This window comes from Pipistrellus kuhlii, unplaced genomic scaffold, assembly GCF_014108245.1.
Source record: "Pipistrellus kuhlii isolate mPipKuh1 unplaced genomic scaffold, mPipKuh1.p scaffold_m20_p_24, whole genome shotgun sequence".
Taxonomy (NCBI): domain Eukaryota; kingdom Metazoa; phylum Chordata; class Mammalia; order Chiroptera; family Vespertilionidae; genus Pipistrellus; species Pipistrellus kuhlii.
In genome coordinates, this window is record NW_023425523.1 from 10328442 (window position 1) to 10353612 (window position 25171).

Below are 25171 nucleotides of genomic sequence, written 5' to 3' on the forward strand. Positions count from 1 at the left end.
GCCATGTGGCACCCTTGGGTTGCTGGCAGCTGGGGACTTGTGGAAAATGGAGAAGGGGCATGGAGGAACCGTGATTATCAGTCAGTGGGGAACTATTTCAATGTTTTAACAGCTAACATGGTCATTTCTGTGCATACTAACACAGGGTTCGCCTAGATATTGCTTATATGTGGTGCTGACATATGCAGTACAAACACAGGGAGAGGCATTTCATGTTTTAATTCTATAACTTACCCAAAGTGGAAATAGTATTTTCTTTTTAAAGCAGGGATTGGCCCAGCTGATGTTGTTCAGTGGTTAGAGCATCAGCTCACGCACCAAAGGGTCCCGGGTTTGATTCCCGGCCAAAGGCACAGACCTCGGTTGCAGGTTTGATCCCCAGCTCCAGTCAGGGCATGTGTGGGAGGCAACCAATCGATGTGTGTGTGTGTGTGTGTGTGTGTGTGTGTGTGTGTGTCTGTCTGTCTCTATCTCTCTGTCTCTCTCCCCCTCAATCCCTTCCATTCTCTTTAAAAAATTAAGGAAAAAAAATATTCTCAGGTGAGGTTAAAAAAAAAAAAAAAAAAAGCAGGGATAATTCAGAGTGGTGGTTACCTGGTAAAGAGATGACTATCCTCAGGGGGTGAGAGCTGGCAGAAGCCCTCACCGGGCTGTTCGTGGCCAGGGCATTTCTGTCATAAACCTCCACCGTACACTGATACACTCCCGCCTCCGCCTCGGTGGCATCGTGGATTGAGAGTTGAGAACGGAACGAAGACTGTGAAATCTTTGTCCTCCTTTGGAACTGGGACGGGAAGTCCCCCCATTCGATTGTGCCGTTATGAGTGACTCGGACGAGGTGGTGAGAGACTTGAGAGCCAGCTGGCTGGAACCGCCACGTCACGGTGAGCGGTACCTGGAGGTCGGAGTAGCCGGCCCCCACGATGCAGGCCAGGTCCACAGTGCTGGTTAACTTCACTTGCGGTTGACGGCTCATCAGACTGACATGTAAACTGGACGCTGTGGGCAGATATGCAAAACGCAATTTGTATTTATGTTTATCAAACCCGCCGAGCTTCCTAGGCACTGACTCTGCACACGGGACCATCATTCATCCCTGGGGAGTACCAAGTATTTGGGGGGTTAGATGCTGATTCACAGTAAGTCTGTCCTGATCACTGACCTCCGTTTTCCCAAGTTGAGTCTCTTCTCAGAGCGTCCTCAGCAGCGACAACAAACAAGCAGTGTCTGCCCAGCCGGCTGCTCAGTCAGCTGCCCGTGAAGTCGGTGGCTGGCCTCCTTCCCTTCCCCCCACCCATGGGTGCAGTACACCCTTTGGCACACGCTCGGCAGACTGTCCTCCAGGGCTGCAGCTGTCAAAAGCTGAGGGTATGGGACTCAGCTCCACTTAGCATATCTCTTCTGTGAGTCTACTCCCATTCCCAGGATTTCCTTTTTAGCCTTGAATGACAACTTACAAGTTGTACCTTAAAGATGGTCTTGATAGCCCTAACTGGTTTGGCTCAGTGGATAGAATATTGGCCTGTGGACCAAGAGGTCCCAGGTTTGATTCCGGTCAGGAGCATGTACCTTGGTTGCAGGCACATCTCCAGTAGGAGGTGTGCAGGAGGCAGCTGATTGATGTTTCTCTCTCATTGATGTTTCTAGCTCTCTATCCCTCTTCCTTCCTCTCTGTGGGAAATCAATAAAATATATATTTTTTTAAAAAGAGTTTGATAAAATTAAAAAAAAAGAATATATTAAAAATAATAATAATAATAAAATAAAAGATGATCTTTGCCGAAACTGGTTTGGCTCAGTGGATAGAGTGTTGGCCTGTGGACTGAAGGGTCCTGGGTTCGATTCCGGTCAAGGGCATGTACTTGGGTTGCTGGCGCATCCCCAGTGGGGGGTGTGCAAGAGGCAGCTGATCGATGTTTCTAACTCTCTATCCCTCTCTCTTCCTCTGTGTAAAAAATCAATAAAATATATTTTTAAAAAAGAGATGATTTTTATAGCACTGACCGGTTTTCTCAGTGGATAGAGCACATGTGTCAAACACAAGGCCCGCGGGCCAAATCCGTCCCGCCAGGCCTTGCAATGTGGCCCGCACCGCGCTGTCATCACTGCACTCCGCTGCATTTCCATCACAATGACAGTTTATGACTGTTCAGTAAACCATTCGGCCCGCGATTTAGGCTGGATTTTAGATTTTGGCCCCTTCTCTGATTGAGTTCGACACCCCTAGGATAGAGCATCAGCCTGTAGGGTCCTGGATTCAATCACACTCAAGGGCACGGACCCTGGTTGCAAGCTCCATCCCAGGCATGTGAAGGAGGCAACCAATCAATGTAAGATTGATGTTTCTCTCTCTCTCTCTTTTTTTTTTTTTCTCCCTCTCCCTTCCATTCTCTCTAAAAACGAATGGGGAAAATATCCTCAGGTGAGGATTTAAAAAAAGATGGTTTTTATAAAGAGGCGTGAACTTTGGAGATTAACTTTGGAGATACGCTCTGTGTTCTGGTCCACGCACCTTCACTAGGGGACTCAGGATGAGACCCCATCGGATACCACCCCATCTCACTGCGAGAGGTACTGACGACTTCAGAAAAGGATTTCTTTGACCCTTACCCAGAGATTTCACAGTGATGGGCATCTTCTGCGTCCAGCTCAGGCCTCCGGCCTGGCTCCGGCTCCTCTCGAACACTCTGCACTCGTAGGTGCCGCTGTCCGTGACCGCGGTGGAGGTGACCTCCAGCCGGAAGGTGGCCCAGTCCGTCTTCGCCAGCCTGGCACGGCCGTGGTGAGGGGGTGTCCCGTAGGAGGCACCCAGCTGCACGGTGCCGTCCTGCTGCATGCCAGCCACAAACTCTGGCTGCGTCTGGCCCTGCGGCACGTGCCACCAGCTCACGGACAGGAGACTCTCAGCTCCGTCTGCCCTGCAGAGGAGGGTGAGCGCCTCTCCTTCCCACACGGCTTGCTGCTTGTTCTGGGTAGACACGGCCACACTTCTTGCTGTGGATTACAGGTTTTAGAAGAAAAAATTATTTCTTTAAAAAAATATTTTTATTAATTCCAGAGAGGAAGGGAGAAGAAGATGGAGAGAGAGAGAGTGTGTGTGTGTGTGTGTGTGTGTGTGTGTGTGTGTGAGAGAGAGAGAGAGAGAGAGAGAGAGAGAGAGAGAGAGAGAGGACAGAGAAACATCAATGATGAGCGAGAATCATTCATGGACTGTCCTGCGTCCCCTACATTGGTGATCAAGCCTGCAACCTGGGCATGTGCCCTGATGGGGGAATCAAATCACAACCTCCTGGTTCAACCACTGAGCCACACCAGCTGGACAAGAAAAAAATTATTTCAAGGAAATGAAATATTTTCTAAAACACAGTGAGATCTCATTCGTTAGGATGTGACTAGTTAGTGACAAATGAGACCAGGCTGCTTGCTCCTGTACCACCTCAGGAAAAAAAAAAGACTTGCTGAATGCTTTAAAGGTGGAAACAGAGAGCAGAAAGGATATTAGAGGAGTCTGTTTACACTTAAACAATGGATAATGTGCCCTTCGTGTTAGCAGTGTGTTAAATCAGCTCTTCCTTCAGAACGTCTAGTTGGAAAACATCTGGCAATATTTTGTTAAATTAATTAGGGGGAATGTGTGACCCTGAAAGTAACGAAGCTGTGTTTATTTACATTTTTAGTTTTTTGGAATTCAGACTAGCACAGTTTATTTTTTATTTTATTTTTTAATATATTTTATTGATTTTTTACAGAGAGGAAGGGAGAGAGATAGAGTTAGAAACATCGATGAGAGTCATCGACCAGCTGCCTCTTGAACACCCCCTACTGGGGATGTGTCCACAACCAAGGTACATGCCCTTGACTGGAATTGAACCCAGGACCCTTTATTCCGCATGCTGACGCTCTAGCCACTGAGCCAAACCAGTTTCGGCTGGACTAGCACAGTTTAAAATGACCTTCCTCTCCCTAGTCACCCTTCCCTAACTAGCATGTGTTTTGAACAGGGAAGGAATATTATTAATAGGATTTCTCTTCACAATACTCCCATTAAAAACAATTACTTGGGGGGAAACCCATATGTACAGATATATTTCTCTTTTTCAAATTACATGTAATATATATGTGGTGTTGGCTGAAGGGAGATCCTTCTTTTAAATTACAGTGTCAAACTGTAAATGCGAATCTGGCTCCCAGATGGGAAATTCAAGATGTGTAGGAATGCAGACATTCACTCAACAGCCACTTCCTGTGCAAGCCCTGGTCCTGAGTGCATCGTAGGCAAAGCAAAGATAGCTCAGGAGCTCATGCATCAGAGGCAGCCCAGCCTCAGGCTGAGGGCCAAGGTCCCTGGTGTCAGAATGATCTTGGGCAACATAGCTGACCTCTGTGAGCCTCGGCTTTCTTTGCTGTAAATATAAGGGTAATAACAGCACTCACCTTCTCACATTGTTGAGAGAACTAAATGAATGGCACATGAGAAGGGCTTCGCCTTGCTGGCAAGGGAAAGTGCCCAGTGAAGGTTAGCTGTTAGCGTCAGTATGTAATAATAGACACTTTGTGAAAAGAGGGTGGTTCAGAGCCAAAGGAGGAAAATGAAAAAGAACTGGCGCTGGAAATCTGAATAGCATCTAATTGAATTTGCAAATTGTTCTTCCCTGCTGTGGACGTAGTTCAGTCTTCTGTTGTTTATATATATATATATATATATATATATATATATATATATATATATATATATATACACACACACACATATACACACACACACACACACACACATTTATATATATATATATATATATATATATATATATATATATATATACACATACATATATACTAGAAGTCCGATGCATGAAATTTGTGCAAGGGCCTTGGCCCCTGGCCTCTGCCTCAGCTCCTGCCACCACTGCTGCTGCTGCTGCCGCTGCAGCTTTGTCCCAGCTTTGCCCCAGCTTTGTCCAGAAGGTCATCAAGGACATCCAGCCGAAACTGGTTTGTCTCAGTGGATAGAGTGCCAGCCTGTGGACTGAAGGGTCCCAGGTTCGATTCCCGTCAAGGGCATGTACCTTGGTTATGGGCACATCCCCAGTAGGAGGTGTGCAGGAGGCAGCCGATCAATGTTTCTCTCTCATCGATGTTTCTAACTCTCTATCCTTCTCCTTTCCTCTCTGAAAAAAAATCAATAAAATATATATATTTTTTAAAAAGGACATCCGGTCTAATTAGCATATTACGCTTTTATTATAATAGATGTATATAAGTTACAAAGGCAGAATGAAGGTTAATGTATACAAATTATATATATTTTATACATTTGGGAACTTGTTTCCAAATTTTGGGTATTATCAATAGAAGCATGATTATATTTCCATTTCTGGCAAGTTAAAAATAGTCATAACTGAAGCTTAGAAATGAGAGAGAAAATGATTGCTCATAATCTCACTACTCTAATATAACCATTATGGTAACTAATGCATGTAGAAAGCTATTGTTCCAGGGACTGGACTGGACCTGCCCTGACTTCAGAAGACCCGCAAGCAACTCTACCTTCATGTCTCGGGAGGACTGTAAGCGACAAGACAAGACTGTATCCGAGACACTGAGCTGCAGGGAGAGAATGTCCCCTCTCCAGGATGCAGATAAGGGGAATCTCAGAAAATCACTGGGCTGCAGCTTTTATCTGATGAACCCTTTTTTCCTGAATTCCAAACGCCTTACCTATTTTCTCCTGAATTCTAAGCTCTTTACCTACAATTTTCTTCTCCTTATGAAAAGGGTGGCTTGAAATGAGATGTAAGGTGGACTTTTTAGGGTACATAGCCTGCATCTTCTCAAACTGCCGGCTGTCTGAATAAAGCACCCACAAAGAGTCAGTCCTTGTATCTACTTACTGATTCTGGTAGTGACAGATAGCACTGAGCCTGACTTTTCCAGTTTCAGTAGTGTGTCTCCTCCTTCTGCTTAAAATGCTCATAGAAGGATACAACTCTGCTCCTATTTCAAATAATGGCTTGACTTTTATTATTATTTTTTAATTGATTTTTTAGAGAGAGGGGAAGAGGGAGAAAAGAGAGAGAGAGAGACATAGATGTGAGAAACATTGACCGGTTGCCTGCCATAGGAACAAACAACCTAGGCATGCGCCCTGACTGGGAATCGAACCTGCCACCTTTTGGTACGGACCAATGGAACAACGTTCTATCCAACTCAGCCACACCAGCCAGGGCTGGCTTGGCTTTTAAAACTTCGTCTGCAATAGGATCCTTAATAAATATGCTAAATACTCTTTCTGTTTCTCCATATCGGGCCCATTTTGGGCTTTAGCCTGCACAGAGGACTGTGTTTAGCTTTAGAAGACCACCCTACTGGTAAGCTTAGGCTCTGCAGACCATGAAATGCACCGATAGGCCCTTTGGCACCGATTCCCCCATTCTGGGCTTAAGAAAGGTCACAGATACACTCTGGGGAAAATTGAGATGCACAAAGCAGAGGCTTAGCTCTGAGTAAATATGTAAACCGCCCACATCATTTTCCTTGATTCCTAGAAAGTTAAACTAAATGTTTGGTGTGAAAGCGAACACCAACGCACTTCCTGGCTTGCCACTCGAGGCCAGAGCTTCTGTGTCTTCATTCCTAGATGTCTCTCATGAGCAAGTACAACGAGGATATCTTAATTTTTCGTTTGCTTTTGGTTTTTGTTTTCAGGCAACTTAATCTTTCTAGACTTTGAATGCAATACTAACCCCAGAGAATGCCAATCCAGCCAGCCCTCTACAACCATGGATTCCTCATCTGCTGATTCAACCAACTGTGGGCTGAAAATATTACACACACACACACACACACACACACAACACACACACACGCACACACACGTTATTTCTGTACTTGATGTGTACTATGGAGTTAGGCCTAAGAAGGTGGCATTTGTACAAACTTTTTTCCTTGTCATTCCTCCCTAAACAACACAGAATAACAACTGTTATTACAGAATTATGTAAAAAACAGAATTACATAATATTTACATTGCATTAAGTATTATAAGTAATCTGGAGGTGATTTAAAGTACACAGGAGGGTGTGCACAGGTTATAGGCAAATACTATGCCATTTTATATAAGGAACTTGAGCATCCATGGATTGTGGTATCTGTGAGGGGTCCTGGACACCGAGGGACCACTGTATTAACTGCATATTTATCCACTTTCTCTCCACACAAAAGTACTGACTATTCAAACATGTCTAAGGCCACCCAACCTCCACAAGCGAAGTGAGAGCTGAGTGGCCTTTCTAGTCTCACGCCTACAGATACTCAGACCTATTAGACAGACATCTCCCCACATCATAGCAAAGTGCAGGGCACAGGGCCTGTGTACTACCATTTCTCCCTTCATTCCTTTGATGAGCCATGCTTCGGTACAGAATTATGATTTAAAAAAAGAAAAAGAAAAAAAAAAGACTTAGACCTGGTCCCTATGGTTGGTTAAGATAATCAAGGCTTGACAAAAGGCGCCTGAATGATGGGGGAGTGTGGGGTGTAATGTGGGTGTTCATTCCCAGGAAGAAGCAAAGTGGAGCTTTTTCCTCTTAACCTACTCACATCACACACACACAACTGCAGAGGACAGAGGGCTCCATTCAGCCAGGTGCTCTCGGCTTGAAGAAAAAGCCAATGTGTAAAATTAGGGCTGCCAGCAAACAGAACCAAAGGATCTAGGATAGCAAGAAAGGACCTAATTGTATGTCATTATTTTACACTTGAGGAAGTGGAGATTTAGAGAAAGAGAGTGGAGCATCCACGGTCATGACCCATATAACGGCTCGAGAACGGGACTCGGGCCCAGCCAGCATGGCTCAGTGGTTGAGCAGCGACCTATGAGCCAGGAGGTCACGGTTCGATTCCGGTCAGGGCACATACCTGGGCTGCGGGCTCCATCCTCGGCAGGGGGTGTGCAGGAGGCAGCCAATCGGTGATTCTCTCTCATCACTGATGTTGCTCTCTCTCCCTCCCTTTCCATTCCTCTCTGAAATCAATAAAAATATATTAAATTTAAAAAAATAAAGAAAGAAAGAAAGAACAGAGCTCAGGTCTTTGGTGAGTTTGGTGCTTTTCTGTTCTTCCCCACAAATGGCCTGATTGACACCTGACTCTTCAGGAGATCTCTCTCCACCGTGTCCCCGAGGCAGCCTACACTAACGAAGGAGAGGATCAGAAAGCAGCCCGGCTGGGCCTGGTCTGCCTTCACTTACTTGCCGGCTTCCTCAGCTGCACGTGACGGTCCGGGGATTGCTTTCTCTGAAGCTGTTGCCAGGAGCCCAGCGGAGCCCTCATCATCTCGGCCACGGCACAAACATAGGCGCCTTCATCCTCTGCGCCCGCAGCGAAGATCTTGAGAGAGAAAGCCTTGGGGCTCAACTTTGAAACCTGGAGTTGTCCTCGACTTGCTCTCTCGCTGTAGTCTTTCTTCAGGCCCAGAACCCCACCGGCGTCGATGCGGGCCACTTCCACGCCGTTGAGGAACCAGACGCCCTGAAGCTGCAGGTCCCGGCCACCGCCCAGCACCAGGCACACCAGCTCTAAGGGTTTCCCTTCCGTGAACGTGCCCTCGGCCGTGAGGTTGACTTGAAAATCTCTCACTAGGAAACAAACGCAAGGCAGGTATTAAGAGAGGCCACCGCTAGCAGAGAATACAAACTATGAATCTGGGTCCCTTCACTAGCAGAGAGAGATGGCAGCCCCAGAAGGACAGTGCAAGGATTGAATGCCATGTTGGGGTCCAGTCCTGAGGAAGAGGTAGGCAGGAGAAACGCCTACCATCAAAAACGCCCTTGCCTATTTCTTAAATCACACAGAAAGAACAGCATACCTGTCCTCCAAATGCAACCCTATTAAGCAGGATGTGTGTCTGGATGTAGTATAAAGTATACAGCGATGTGTTTTTTAAATGAAAAAACATGTCAGATTTTATACTATGTTGAATTACTAGAAATTATGATTTTATTTTTTTATTTTTGCTCTATATTTTGGCTGAGAGTATCCAGTGGAGTTTTCCTAAGTTAAAAGCACATGTGGCCCTGACTGGTTTGGCTCAGTGGATAGAGTGTCGGCCCGCGGACTGAAAGGTCCCAGGTTCGATTCCAGTCAGGGGCATGTACTTTGGTTGCGGGCACATCCCCAGTGAGAAGTGTGCAGGAGGCAGCTGATTGGTATTTCTCTCTCATCGATGTTTCTAACTCTATCCCTCTCCCTTCCTCTCTGTAAAAAAATCAATAATAATAATTTTTTAAAAAGCACGTGGTATATGACAGGTTCACAGCTAATATTATTCTTGACAATAAAGAGCTGAAAGCTTTTCCTCTAAGATCAGGAGTAAGACAAGAATGCCCACTCTTGCCACCGCTATTCCACATAGTACCGAAAGTCCTAACCAGAGCAATTAGTCAGAAAAATACATAAATAAAAGGCATCCAAAGCAGAAAAAAAAGAAGTAAAATCATCTATAGAAACTCCAAAAGATTCCACTCAAAAACTGTTAAAACTAATACACAATTTCAGTAAAGTTGCAGGATACAAAAAAAAAATCAACCTCTAAAAACAATCTGTTGCATTTTTAGACACTAACAGCGAACTATTAGAAAAAGAGATTTAAAAAAAACATTCTTATTTACCATCGCAACAAAAATAAGAAAATGCCACCTGATGCAATCTACAGCGACTCTGCAGCCCAGGTGTCTGTGACACACCTGATTCCCAAGTCCAGCTCCAGCCGAAACCAGTTTGGCTCAGTGAATAGAGCTTGGCCTGCGGACTGAAAGGTCCCAGGTTCAATTCGGGTCAAAGGCATGTACCTTGGTTGCACAACCCAGTGGGGATGTGTGTATGTGTGTGTGTGTGTGTGTGTGTGTGTGTGCAAGAGGCAGCTGATCGATATTTCTAACTCTCTATTCCTCTCTGTAAAAAAATCAATAAAATATATATTTTTAAAAACCACAAAAATAAACACATAGTTATAAAAAACAAAACAAAGGCCAACTCCGCCGCTCGGCAGCGGGTTGACCTTGGGCAGAGCATTTGGCAAGTCTGAGGCTCAGGGTCCTTGCGGAGCCTGCCCAGAACAGCAACAACCCTGTTTCCACGTACGGCTTGTGCCATCGATCCAACTGTTCAACAGACCTTAGCCCATGCAAACCGACCTGTGGACAGAGCCCAAAACTCACTGTCTTTCTTTTATTTATCTTCCCGGATGACAGAAAGGAAAATTCACTCGAGCTTTCAGGGAAAATATTTTTAGATTCAACAAAAGATCAGAAGAAAACAAGAAGTGATCCCATCAATACCCACCGCCAACATATTCATTTTCTGAGACGACAATTACCTGCTGGCTGGACGCTCAAGGTGGTTGGATCCGTCTGCTTTTTTGCAATGAAAGTCCAGGTTCCATCCGGATCCTGAATCCATTCGGTTGCCTCGCAGAACAGCTGGCCTTGGTCGGAGGGCTGCAGGCTCCCTAGGGACAGCCTGAAGGTGGCGGCCCCCAGCTTGTCCAGCCGCACGGTGCCGCGGGCAAACCTCTCTGCGAACGAGGGTCCCGGGAGCAGCGTGAAATCCTTGGAGAGGGAAATGATCTCGGAGGCTGGGCTTCCTCCACCCTGCAGCAGGTGCCAGGCGACAGCCAGGTGGGTGTGCTGAGCTGTGGCTTTGGCTGCCTCGCAGGTGAGTTCTAACGGCTCACCTTCCTCCTTACTGAGGGTCTGGGGGCGCATGGTGGCGGAGAGGGTGTCTGGAATAACTGGAAGCAGAGAAATTAATGGTAATTGGCCCAATGCCGGTCAGACTGGCCTGTTTAGAGGAAGATGGCACCCTGGAAAGCACACACTTGCTAGCCACGCGTGTTCCCTGTGGCCAATGCAGACGTTAGCATCTATGTGCATACGGTGGTCGGAACTCAGAAAAGCCAATGGCTCCCTGAGGCGCTGGTCCTGACTTGACGTGTGTGACGTAGGGTGTAACCAAATTTGCTCCTTGGACATAACGTATCTAAAGGGGAAAGCCCTGGGAGCTAGAAGACTTAGATTCTGATCCAAAATCTGTCCTTATTTGACCACAAGAACCAGAGCAAGTCACTTCCCTTCCTTGGGCCTTCGCCCTCTCCTTTATACAATAACGTTCTGAAACGATCTGTGGTTATCTGCCATTCAGAGCCAACATGGGACCTTCACAAAAGTGCTGTTAACCACCCAGCCGCCTTCCCATTCTCTCCGTCCTCAAAGGGAATGACAGAGCCTCAGCTTAAGGGAAGGCAACGCTTAGATCCGATCAATGGCTATTTACTGAGCATCTATTTCGTGCCAGGGACGGAAATAAACATCCCCTCCTCCTGGAGCTCAGAGGGAGGGAGGGGAGAGTCACAGAAGCAGCCAGTTACCACACAAACGGGTGAGTGCTAAGAACAGTGGTGTGAATAGAGCATTGAGAGGAAGGAAAATTGGAATATGGCCTGCGACCGTCAGGGCAGGTTTCACAGGAGAGGTAATATCTAAACTGGGTCCTGAAGTATATGTAGGAGTTTGTTAGGTTAAAAAAAAAAAAAAGGGTGATAAGATATTCTAGGCTAGTGGTCGGCAAACTGCGGCTCGCGAGCCACATGTGGCTCTTAGGCCCCTTGAGTGTGGCTCTTCCACAAAATACCACATGCGGGCCTGCACATACAGTGCGATTGAAACTTCGTGGCCCATGTGCCTACGTCGGTTTTTGGCCTGGGAGAGTCTATTTTGAAGAAGCGGTGTTAGAACATGCAAGGGGCCAGAGAGCCGCAGGTGGCTCGCGAGCCATGGTTTGCCGACCATTGTTCTAGGCAAAGAGACAAAGTGGTAATTACAAGAACGATTACCTTCTCTCTTTGGGTAAACAGGCTGGAAAATGGTAGTTTGCAAATAAGCATTCCCAAATGAACAACTGACCACCTATAGCATTAATGCCAGCTCTTATCAAGTTAATATTCTGCCTCTAAGAGAAGACATAACCTGATGAGAGCTCTCCAAGCTTTGGCTGATGCTGTGGCTACTGTCAGTCTTCGGGTAGCTGTGGGGAGGCCTTGGGAAGGCACACACTCTCTCAATCTTCAAGGCAAAGTTGATTGGAAACATGGAGAGCTTTCATAAACGTGAAATACCTATCTGTGATAAATCCCCCAACTATCCAGAGAGGTACATGGGCAATTTTGCCAAAGCAAACAGCACAATACAAAGCGATGTCACCCTGCAAGGCGTCGCGATGGATTCGGGCTGGCTAGCGGAGGGGGGCGTGCGGCTTACCAATGAGCGTCATCTTCGCGCTGTAACTCCCGTAGTATTTGCCATCCGTGTTCGGCGTGTGGCACTCATATTCACCAGAATCCTTCGCCTGCAGCTTGGAGATGTGCAACGAGGCGGCATTGCCCTGGAGCCTCTCCACATAGACGTCCCTGCTTGTTACCCGCGGCGCGTACACTGAGTAGGTGAAGCCCGCGTCCTGGGTGCTAACGATCTGGATCTCTCGGGCCGGGGCTGCGGGCAGGTACACAGACCACTGGAAATGCTGCTCCGCAGGTCCCTGGTGGCCAGTGACGTTGCAGCTGATGCTGACAGGGTAACCTTCAGCCCTAAACAGTGGTCCTTTCTGAACTGTTACTACTCTCTGGCCAATGCTGAGCTTAGCTTGCAAGTGGGAGAAAGGAAGGGGAATAAAAATAGATTAGTGTCGCCAAAACCTGTTTGGCTCAGTGGATAGAGCATCGGCCTGTGGACTGAAAGGTCCTGGGTTCGATTCCAGTCCAGGGCATGTACCTGGGTTATGGGCACATCCCCAGTAGGGGGTGTGCAAGAGGCAGCTGATCAATGATTCTCTCTCATCGATGTTTCTAACTCTCTATCCCTCTCTCTTCCCCTCTGTAAAAAATAAATTATATATATATATGTATATGTATATATATATATATATATATATAGATATATAGATATATAGATATAGATATAGATATATATAGATTAGTGTCCCATCTCCCAACGTGCCGCCTTCAGCAGCTCCCTGTATTACAATACCCATATCTGGGATCGCACGTTATGAGCTGTAATCAAAAATAAGTGCACTGCAGATAAGCAGATATATTTCATGGCCCCTTTTATGAAATATATCTGCTTATCTGCAGTGCACTTATTTTAAAGTAAATATGATGTATGATGATTCACCTGTACTTTTTTTTTTTTTGATGGGGGGTGGATTCAGCAGGTACTTCCTATGCCTCTAATTCCTGGGTGGCATTTCTCACAGCCATGATTGCTGGAGAGGCAGTCTCCAGCACTGCCCATGGGGCCATGCTTTTTCCTGTGGGTTGGTTGGTCATTAGCACCTGGCCACATCGGATGCAAGATCGGCTAAAATTAGCACCTGACGAGCTAGCAGCAGCACTTCCTTTCTATACTGTGGAGGGGGTTTTGTCTTGTAATTTTTTAAAGAGCCAATACAGCTTTACTAAAAAAAAAAAAAAAAAAAAAAAAAAAAAAAAAAAAAAAAGCTTCCTACTGTTGAATGTCAAGTCCCACAGGATCTGGAATCAGAATTTATTCTAGTTCTTCCCTTACCCAGATTTTCACTGGGGACCACTATGGAATGTTTGGGGGGAAATCTCATGTATTAAATTTAAAGGAGAAGACATTATTGAATGGTAACATTTCCTCTGATAGACACAGTTTCAAAATCAAGCATTTTGCAGAAATCACAATGAGTTTACTATTATGTTGATATTAAAAGGCTAGTTGTGTTCCAGAAAAAACACAACAACAAAGAACAGATGACAGATGCACAAGGGTGAGCTAGATCTCTCAGGAGGCCGAGGGCCAGCAGGAGGGGAGGGTGAGGTGGTGTGACCACAAGTTGGAGCGCTCATCTGAAGGAATTAGCAGGACGGAGTTCATAAGAAAATCCGGGAGAAGCAGAGTACCTGCTGAATCGTGTGACCCTACAGGACAAAAGAAACTGAAGGGAAAAGAGTGAGAGAAAGGAACAATGACATGACAGAGACGAGGATAAGGCTGAGAATAGAAATTCTGGAATGCAAACAATTCTGCTAGACGCAGGCAACAAACCAATGGGCAGAAGGAGTCAGTCAACAAACTAAAAACTGCACGTGGGTGCTCAGGGCAAAATGGAAAAACAACTATCTAGCCAACTCATCGACCAACCACACACATTTCCAGTAATCATTGAAATACACTTATGCATTCATAAATTCTAATTTCATATGCATTTTATATTTATAGTATGCCTAGACATAGAAGTTAGGGCAGCTGAGAGAATTTTAAATTATTACTTACCAAAGAAAATTATTCTACTGAGCCAGCCAGTCTTAGCTGTGCACCTAGAAGGTGTGCACTGTGCCTCAGACTACCAAGAGAGAGCACCCATGGCTGTATTGTTCATTACAACCCCAAACTAGAGGCCACCCATATGCCCATCAACGTCAAGTAGATGAACTCAGTACATCCATAAAGTGAAATAGTTGCAATAATATGAATAACTGTGTTTAGTAACAGATGCAAAATACTTTGAATCTTTTTGACTAGGTCCTAGAGAATGGTTCTACCCTTTTTAAAAATTTTTGTAATATATTTTATTGATTTTAGAGAGGAAGGGAGAAAGAGATAGAAACATCAATGAGGAGAGAGAATCATTGATCAGCTGCCTCCTGCATGCCCCCTACACAACTCAGGCATGTTCCCTGGACCAGAATTGAACCTGGGACCCTTCCACCTGCAGGCCGACGCTCTATCCATTGAGACAAACCAGCTAGGGCAGTTCTAGTCTTCATAAAGTTTTAAAACAGGTAAAACTACACTGTGTTGTTAAATGATGCAAGCAAAAGGGGTAAAAAGAATCAAAAGAAAAAAGAAAAGCTAGGAAGTGGTTATCATGAAAGTCAGAAAAGTGATTGTGTGGGGGGAGGGTTGTGATCTGGATGCGGCACATGGCAGCATGGGTGGGTCCTTCTTGGGTCTTAGCAGTGTTCTATTTTATTTTATTTTTTTTAACCTGGCTCGTGATTGCATGGTTTTTACTTATTTGCTCAAAGGCACATTTATGTTTTATTACCTGTTCTTTTTGTGTTTTATTTCACAATAAAAAAACACCTTTAAAAAAAAATGTAATTTCTGAGGTACCACTAACCTGTTTCTATCAGGGCCTGTTCCCACAATGCTGTTTTTGGTTGCTAGGCAACACTCCTTCATGACTTTTTCCATGACTTTTTAGAGAGATGGGTACCGCGTTTGAAGCATTTCATTGTGAAAACTAGCATTTTGTTTTCTACTGTTTTATTTGCCAATTCAATAAATATTTATTCAACCATTTCTAGTATTTCTGATGCTTCAGGAACCCAGATACGAAGATGAGTCTGAGAGAGTCTCTGACTTCAATATTTTATAATTTGGTCAAGTAGGGTAATAGTCCTCATAGAGAGATGTAATAAAAATGCTTTACAGGAACTTGAAGAACAGAGAGATTATATTTTTTGAAGAGGGAGATAGGCCAGGTTTATGAAAGAGACAGTATCAGAAATGGGCTTTGGAGAATTGGAACGATTATGACAAGTGGGAAGATAAGATATTTTAAGTAAGGGGAGTTCATGAGGAGACTGAATGAACAGGAATCAAAAGACTTGTTAAAGGAAACAGGGAGTAATCAGTTAGATTAGGGGAAGAGTTATATGAAGATTAATAGAAGGAGGTAAGAATTGGTAGGACATTTGGGTCTAGAACATGAAGGACTTGACTTTTATGATTAAATGTTTGAACTTGATTGAGTAAGCCATGCTTGATTAAGCCTGAAAGTATTTGAAAGGTCTTAGGAAAATTAACCTGACAATTTGTAAAGGATGATGGAAATTAGAAACAGACATGAGGTAATTATTGTAGCCCAGGAGAGAAGTGATGAAGGCAATAGGGGTGGAAAGAAAGGAACAATTTCAAAGCCACTGTGGTAATAAAATCCATAGTTTTTCAGTGTCTTGGATGCTTAGAGGTAGTAGGGTGGGTAGAGGGATCAAGGAAGGAAGAAATCAAAGATGATACCCAGGTTTGTGAGGGCGACTGGAAGAATAATGGTACTATTAACAGAAATAGGAGATCAGGGAGAGTTACTGTTGTGTGTTCAAGGGAAAAGATAATACTTTTAATTTCAGAAATACTAAATTTGAGTACTGTGGAATAAACAGGAAGGATATACAGCAAATATTTGGAAATAATATTTAAATATACACTGAGTGGCCAGATTATTATGATCTCTGAACACATAATAATCTGGCCACTCAGTGTATATCTATATAATAAAAGGCTAATATGAAAATTGTCCCTTCGACCAGCAGGCAGGATGGCCAACCACCCATGTCCCCTCCCCCTGGCCAGGCTGGCTGAACCCCACCCATGCACAAATTCATGCACCAGGCCTCTAAAACACACACACACACACACACACACACACACACACACACACACAGTGGCCAGATTATTATGCATTCAGAGATCATAATAATCTGGCCACTCATATATATGCTTTAAAGTCTTCAACCCTTTGAAAATGTGTATATTCTAATTCTTTCAAGAACTCTGTCATAGTTCCTTATTTGGCAGTGTCATAATTTGTAAATGGCTGAGCCACACTTGAACCTAGATTTGCAAATGTCAAAACTCTGGCCATCTCTATGGCTTCTTATGATTTCCTGTAAGTGCTTGTTTGTAAGCAGGAAGGGTCCTGGGCTGTAGATGCAAATTAAGTCAGTCATACATGTAAGTATTGGAAAGTGTTAGGGAATATAAAGAAGAAGGTTAATGAGCAATTACTAGAAAATCTATTTAGGGGGTTTAGAAGAGGAACAATATCTATTGAAGGAAGGGTTAGGGAGTTGAGAGGGCAGCCAGGACACAGTGGCTTGAAAACCAAAGGAGGCAAATCATTCCAATGAGAAAGGGCTGGTCAGCACTGCAAAATGCTGCTGAGGTTGAGGATGCTAAAGCTTAATGACAAGGATGTCAGTGGAGATCTTTGTAAAAGTGATGTCAATCGAGCAGAAGCAGCAGATTTCAACCCAGTATATATATATATATATATTTGATTTCAGAGAGGACAGGGAGAGAGAAATAGAAAGATCAATGATAAGAGAGAATTATTGAGAATTATTGATTGGCTGCCTCCTGCACACCCTCTATGTGTGATCGAGCCCTCAATCTGGGCATGTGCCCTTGACCAGAATCAAACCTGGGCCCTTTAGTCTACAGGCTGATGCTCTATCTACGGAGCCAAACTGTCTAGGACTCCCCCTTAATATATGTGATGACTAATAGCAGGCTTCCTACATTTTTTCAAGTTATTTCCTGATTTGTGTGTTTCTTCACATAAAAACTGTGGTTCTACACAAAGTCAGTGCTGAGGATGACTCTGAATTTAGAAGTAAGATATATAACCCGGAAGAGGCCATTGTTGAAATGGGCTAAGGAAAAGCTTCCAGCTTCCCCTTTTGAATCCTGAGTACTACTTTCTTTCCCCTCGGACCTCCCAGCCTGCTTACAAAAGAGAGAGAGTTTGCAATTGTCTGACTTCCCCAATGTAAACCCAGCTTCCTCCTACACACAAACCAAACACACGCTCCAAATTTGAAAAGCAGGTACACCCGAGAATCCCTCTCAGACAACCGGACAGGACAAACAGGAACACACCAGCCAATAACCCTCAAAGGCCTTCACCAGGCCACCTGGCCCTCCGCATCTGCCAGACCTGGCCGGTGGGCACTGCTCACTCCACAACGGGACCCAGGAATCTTCCTTCACACCACCTCTCACCCCATCAAGCCCCAGATCTGGTTCTTACCTCCCACCCGCCAATGCCCCTTTGCGACGTGTGCTCAGTTCAATGCAAACTGATGTGTATTCAGCACCTCCTTGGCTGAGCGCTGCTCCCTTTTCATGCTTTAGCCACATCCCTGGTCACCTTGGGTGTGATTTCTTTTAGTTCCCCTCTGGTTCCAGCCATTTAAGTCCCTTCACTATCTCACTTCAGGAGTTCTTAACCTGGAATTACTACTTTCTTTCCCCTCGGACTTTCCAGCCTGCTCACAAGAGAGAGGAGATGTGCAATTTTAAAGAGTCCACACACGGTGGGGAAAAAAACCCTACATTTTAATTTTCATTAATATTCATGGAAATTTAGTATTTCCTTCCTTCATGAATGTAGACAACAAACCATCAAAATTTTCATATCACATTACAGTTGTTGCAAAAAATCTTGAAATATTGTTCGTGTTCATGACAACGTTGAAGTTTGGTGGTTGACGTCTCGATTGTTACGTAATGCATAAGGAGATGAATAAGTGACTCTATCACAATCTATTTTGGCTTCGGCTGGTGTGGCTCAGTTGGTTGGAGCATTGTCCCATACATTCCCCTCACCCACCCCCCCCAAAAAAGTGGCAGGTTTAGTTCACAGTCAGGGCACATTTGGAAGGTACCCAATCGATATTTATCTCTCACATTGATGTTTCTCTCTCTCTCCCCCCTTTCCTCTCTCCCAAATCAATTAAAAATATTCTGATAACTGCATTTCAATAGGATTGATTGGTGTCCCCTAGAGCCCTTTGTATTTCATTTTATGCATTTAAGACATTATTCTGAGATGGAGTCTATTGGCTTTACCAGATGCTAAAGGCAACCACTGCTCGCTGCTCTACCTACTCTGGAACTAAGTCAGTCCCTTCCCAATTCACCTTCAAGCTTCCCTTTTCTTCCCTCATGCAGGAACGCCCCGGGCCAGCTAAGGCCCCTGCGTAGGCCTCTCAGCCAAGCCAAGTGCATCTCCCTGCCCCTTCTCAGTCTCTCAGTAGTCAATTCCCACTTCAGCCCAGGTCAAGTCCAGAACCTTCTTTAGCTTAGCCTAAAACTACTAAGTGCTCTCAGGACCTTTCCTTCTGCCCGCAAGGCACACTTATCTAGTCAACCTCTGACATGAGGCCAACCTTACAATCGCCTCCCCATCTGGAGAGCTAAGCCTCTTCCTGTCTCCAGGCATGGGCTAACCCAAGAAGACAAGGCAAAGGCAGAGCCAGCAAAACCGGCACATCTGGCATCACAGACAGAAGTCACCAAGCACTGCCAGCACCAGAGAAGCCTGGCCCCGATTTGCCTGGAGGAACCACCCTATCCTGTTCCATCACCCAGCAGCCCCTGGGACAAGAGAAACACGCAGAACAACGACACTTACTCAGAAAGAGGAGGAGAGATGCCACACGTGGGATGCGGGCCATGGGGACGCCTGCAGAGCGCTGCCGGTGGTGGCACTGAGGTTGCTCAGATGCCGAGTGACAAACGCTATGAAGGCAAAGAGGAAGCGGTGTTGTTTTCAGCCCACGAAGAGAGGGGCGGCTTGCAAAAGCCACACTCATTGCATTATGGTTCTTTGCAAAGTGCCCCAATTTGGGTGTGAAAAAAAAAAAATTAGTTCAGCTGAAACCGGTTTGGCTCAGTGGATAGAGCGTCAGTCTGCAGACTGAAAGGTCCTAGGTACATCACCAGTGGGGGGCAGGAGGCAGCTAGTTGATGTTTCTCTCTCATCGATGTTTCTAGCTCTCTATCCCTCTCTCCCTTCCTCTCTGTAAAAAAATCAATGAAAATATATATTTTAAAAAAAATTAGTTCAGATAACTGAACAGGTCAAACAGTTATCTTCCTGGGTAAGTATATGTTTATACAGATAAAAATAAGAAAAGATAGCCCTCATCCTGGCTAAATATGCATCAAGAGGTAGCCATCAGGGAATTTAAGGAAACAGAATAAATAAATAAAAAATCAAGCAGAGCCGAAACCAGTTTGGCTCAATGGATAGAGCATCGGCTTGGGGACTGAAAGGTCCCAGGTTCGATTCAGGTCAAGGGCATGTACCTTGGTTGCAGGCATATCCCCAGTGGGGGGTATGCAAGAGGCAGCTGATCGATGACTCTCTCTCATCGATGTTTCTAATTCTCTCTCTTCCTTCCTCTCTGTTCAAAATCAATAGATTTTTTTTTTTTTTAAATCAAGCAGAAATGTCCTTTCCTTAGCTCTTACCTCTCCTCCCATCCTGGGGAGAAAAGGACTGAGAAATGGCAGAAGGGCCCCTGAAGACCATGAACCTGGGAGACAAGGGGGATGGCGAGGAGGGCAGGCTCTAGGGCAGGCTCTGGGTTTGCACATTGAACCTATTTCTAGTAGCTGCGTGATCTCAGAAAAGTTAATTAACCTTTTCTAACTCTCCTCTATAAAACAGTACATACCCCACAAGACTGCTGTGAGAATCGAACGGATGAATTGACTTAAGACGCTTAGAACAATATCCCGTGCACGGAAAATGCTTAGTAAATGTCAGCCACCATCCTTGGACAATTAAGTGCCATCTTCTGCTCAGTGTGGGCCTGGGCACCAAGGAGGCCGGAGGAGAGCCTCAAAGCTGGCATTGAACTCTGGCCAACTTAATCCCACTCTCGTCCCAGAAGACAATGGGTGAGCTCCCGGAGGACCAGTTCCCTGGGTCAAGCCTACATTCAGAGAGGCCAACAGCAAGCGGGCCTGCTTCAGGCAGATCCCTGGCTCCATCCAACCAAGTTTCAGCACTTCCATGTGCTGGGTGCTGTGTACGCTGTGCCCCTACAAAGGGGTTAGCTGTTCCGTCTCAGCTCTCAGGGAGCTTCCACTTTATCGGACGATCAGAATGCCACACCGTGACGACAGCACCCAGAGGGAATGGGGGCAGTTGGCGGGCAGGAGGGATGGACGGGCTGGGCTGGGCTGGTCCAACAAAACACCTCGAGAGGCAGGTACAGCTGGAATTTAGCGTGAATGATGGCGCCCCAGCTGTGCCCTCCTGTTGGAGTCAAGTTCGAGGCTGGTGTGAAGGGAGAAGGGTCTACAGAGGTAGGCTGGGCAGACCTTAGGGAGCCATGCTCACCAGGCCCAAGAGTTTGGCTTTTACCCATAGAAAAGGGGAGCTCTTGAGAAGGTGGCGTTTTCTGTTTGTTTTGTTTTTTTGGGGGGGTTTGTTTTTTTTAAAGGAGCATGGTCTAGTTAGATTTTTCCTGTGAAGCTGAATTCAATGTTGTGCTTTGCTAATTTTTGTTCACAAGCCATGGCATCTGCTAGCAAGAGCATGATGGTCTAGGACCGTGGTCGGCAAACCCATTAGTCCACAGAGCCAAATATCCACAGGCCAACGGTTGACATTTCCTTTGAGAGCCACATTTTTTAAACTTAAACTTCTTCGAACGCCACTTCTCCAAAACAGGCTCGCCCAGGCCGTGGTATTTTGTGGAAGAGCCACACTCAAGGGGCCAAAGAGCTGCATGTCACAATTTGCCAACCACGGGTCTAGGGTGGCCTTGGCTTGGACCCCGCCTCATGTCTCTCTAAGAGGGCAGCCTGGGCACGTTTTCATGGTGTCAGGGTTCCCAAAGAATGAGAGGAAACACATCGGTACTTTTCAAAGCTTCTGCTTGCTTCAGGACTGCTAACATCTCACAGATCAAAGCAAGTCACCTGGCCACGTCCAAAGGCAAGAGCTGGGTTAACAGACTCCCTCTTCAGCGAAGGGAACTGCAGGAGCGGTAAAGAACGGGAGCCATCGGTGCAGTCCAGCTGCCAAGTGCACGAAAAAGAGAATTATTTTTGAAATCAGCATTGGCCGCAGAGATAACGGTTGCCAATAAGACAGAGTCCCCTTTATCCCTGAAATACATACGACCAAGGAAAAGCTATGCAACTTCTCATTCCTGGCGACGGCCCGCCCCCACCCCCTTTTTTTGTTTCCATTTCAGTGGCTCCATTTCTGCCAGAATTTAACATTCACAGGCTGATGTCATTTCCTTTCTGGACGGGAAAAAAGAAGCTTTCTGTTGTCAAGAAAAAAAGGAGAAAGAAAAAACAGAGCCAGAGAGAGACAGAATTATTCTACTACCTTTGGGAATCGGTGCATTGCAATTGTATCATTTGAAAGGAATGCAAAATGTAGCTCTTGCTTGAGATGGGGGTGTTGGGCAGTTCTGGATAAAGCAACCCAGGAATGTATTAAAGGAGGGAGGAAATCCTATTCCAGGTCCTGGAAGATTAATGAAAAGAGATTTTTTTTTGTTTTGTTTTTTAAGATGTGATACACTCAAATATTAATTCCACAGAATCATAGAAATTACACCCTCTGTGCCCTCCCTTACCCTAAGAACTCAGGCCCAAGAAATAGTCAAATAGGGACCCTTGACACACAGTTTTATAGAATAACGCACGTCACTGTGTGATAGGTATCGCTCATCCCATTTCGCAGATGAGAAAACTGAGGCGCAGAGGAATCAACTAACCTAGCCAGGATCATATGGTTGGGCAATGGCTGCATTTTAAGGCTGCTTTTTACTTTGAGTCAGTGTTTTCTATTACACCTCCGCAGCGTGCCATTCATGACTTTCAGAGAAGGCCGACTGTGTGTCCGCAGGAAGCTGCTCATGATTTTGCTCTTTTCCCTACCTGAGATTATAATTCAGGTCAGAGTCGTGGCTATACCCAGGCATGGAACTTGCCAGAGGTATGGGCTGAGCCTCTTGTCTACATGCATGGAATACCAAGCAGTGACTGACGCTACAGGAAGGGATTCAATGATCTTAGTCAACTCCCTCAAAGAACAGAGGGAGAAACTGAGGCCTTGAGTGGGCCCAAGGCACTGCTGGGCTCTTTCCAGGGCGTTGACTGCATTAATAAACGGCCAGTACGTTCCCCAGGCCTAGGACGAAGCCCATTCCCGTGCAAGGTGAGTCACGGGGACACAGCCCTCAAAACATGAGCGGGTTCCCGCCCAGAGCACACAGGAGGCCCACAGGAAGGTCCATGGGGAGGCCAGCCAAGGCCGCGGCTGCTCCAGGGCCCAGCAGGAAGTGGGGGCTCCCGCGCTCCCCGCTGTCCAGGTCCCAGAAGCCGGTGGCTGGGGGAACAGCAGTTTGTGTATTATATAGGACCTGGGCGGGTTGGGTTCCAGACTGCGTCACGAGTCAGAAAAGCCACTCTGCTCCAGTCACGGTATGGTCACAGGACGCTGGTTTCCTGATCCGCAGAGAGGAACAACAACGACTTCTCTTTCCCGTTAGCAGACCTGTAAGGTCGTGAGAATCACCCAGAGACCAAGGAGACCTCGGGCCAGGTCTGGCCCTCACCTTTCCGCTCGGTGTCAGTGGGGATGTCAATGTTGACCCTATGAAATCCCTTTCGTCTTTTATCTTTATTTTTTTAAATGTGTTTTTATAGATGTTTTTAGGGAGAGGAAGGGAGAGGGATAGAGAGACAGAAACACCAAAGAGAGGAACATCGGCTGGCTGCCTCCTGCACACCCCTGATTGGGGATCGAATCCTCAACCTGGGCAAGCGCCCTGACCAGGAACTGAACCGGTGACCTCTTGGTTCCTGGGTCGACGTTCAACCGCTGAACCACACCGGCCGGCTCTTCTCTTATCTGCAGTGAAACTCTGCGATGCTGACCTCGGGGTTCAGAGCTCAGAAGGTGCTCAAGTTGCCACCGGAACTCAGCTATCGTCCCTCACGTAGAAGAGACAGAAGGACAACAGAGGCCAACATCACGTTCCTCACACAATGTCCATTTAAATTAAACTTCCTTTAATGAAATAAAATTAAAAAAAAAAACACAAAACAAATGGTGCATTGCATAATATTTGTGGTCACAGTATAAAACAATACAATCAGTTCATATAACATTGGAAAATGGACAAAAATACACAAGATCCTTCGTCTGTCTACGTGAAATGTGGCAGATCCCAGGTGCCACGCTACGAACGTCCACTTTTTTCTCCTAGTGATTCGCACCCAATATTTATCACTGAGAATTTGGTCAAACAGTGGAAGAGAACGTACCCAAATCCCAGTTCCCTTCTTCCTCTGTGGTTATTGGTGAAGCCAAAAAAATAAAAAAGTTTTCTGAAAGTAGCAAGTTGTGTAGTATTGCTTATTATTTCCTGCCACAAAGGCCCAGTCTTTGGCTCATAGGTGCCCGTGACAAAATCGTGGCTGCAGGCAGTCTGCAAAGCAAGCAAGAGCCACCAGGAGGGAAGCAGGCAAGAGTCTGGGTCGGAGAAGCCTCCTTCACCAGCATCCCGGGGAAAGCCGCGCGGAGAGGAGGGGAGGAGAGACACAAATAAATACAATTTCTCCGTGAAGACCGGACTCCCGCTGGTGAGTCAGAGTTCCACCGTCCCACGTAAGATCGGAAAAGTTGTTAAAAAGTCAGAGTTTGTATCCCCCCCACCCTCTTCTTTTTTCTTTAAGAAAAGTGTAAAGTGTTATGTAAACATCACAAAGTAAACAATTGAAAGTAATTTTGAGGCTCCTCTCTGAACATCGCTTAGGCGCTTTCCGGGGAGACTTTCGTGATTAGGGGGGGGGAAAAGCCAAACATTTTATGAAGTTTTCTTATTGTTGTTGTTGTTCAGAAGTGCAACGTTGTCCGTGAGCATTGTGGCTGGGTCCTCTCCTCCGTACACCCAGGGCTTCTGGCAGGAACCCTGGCCAGAGAGCACGTGAGAATGAATCCCACACACACGCTCCCGGCAGGTGCGTCGCCCTGGGAGGAACGGGGTCTTTGCTACAACACCCTGGGATGTTCCCCTTGGGACCCGCCCCCTGGACAGAGGGTGAGGTTGAGGTCAAAGCCTGGAACGACAACAGCAGTTTGCACATGTCCCCTTTCCTACTCCCTTTCACGGGTCACACACACACCGGGGGCCCCTGGTCACGCCTCAGGCGACGTACCCTTTCCCCCTACCAAGAAGGACTTCCCCTACAACCATCCTGAATCTTTCAGGCCAGTGGTCGGCAAATTCATTAGTCCACAGAGCCAAATAGCAACAGGACAATGATTGACATTTCATTTGAGAACAAAATGTTTTAAACGTAAAACTTCTCCCTAACGCCACTTCTTCAAAATAGACTCGCCCAGGCTGTGGTTATTTTGTGGAAGAGCCACACTCAAGGGGCCAAAGAGCTGCAGGTGGCTCTCGAGCCGCAGTTTGCCGCCCATGGTTCTAGTGAGTGTGAGCTCTGCCAGGCTCCAGGGCACTGGCTGCTCCCAACACAAC

General features: G+C 45.9%; 1 protein-coding gene across 1 annotated transcript in view; it reads right to left on the bottom strand.

Moving 5' to 3' along the window:
* Positions 1 to 19474, bottom strand: part of CD101 (CD101 molecule) — a 33666-nt gene extending 14192 nt beyond the window's left edge. Inside the window, exons 1-6 of the mRNA XM_036452537.2 lie at positions 19282 to 19474; positions 12315 to 12695; positions 10376 to 10789; positions 8250 to 8636; positions 2611 to 2994; positions 595 to 999 (exon numbers count right to left, since the gene is read on the bottom strand). Of these exons, the coding sequence (XP_036308430.1) occupies positions 595 to 999; positions 2611 to 2994; positions 8250 to 8636; positions 10376 to 10789; positions 12315 to 12695; positions 19282 to 19462 (2152 nt within the window). The 5' untranslated portion in view covers positions 19463 to 19474. The remainder of the gene's footprint in view (positions 1 to 594; positions 1000 to 2610; positions 2995 to 8249; positions 8637 to 10375; positions 10790 to 12314; positions 12696 to 19281) is intronic.
* Positions 19475 to 25171: the final 5697 nt, after the last annotated feature.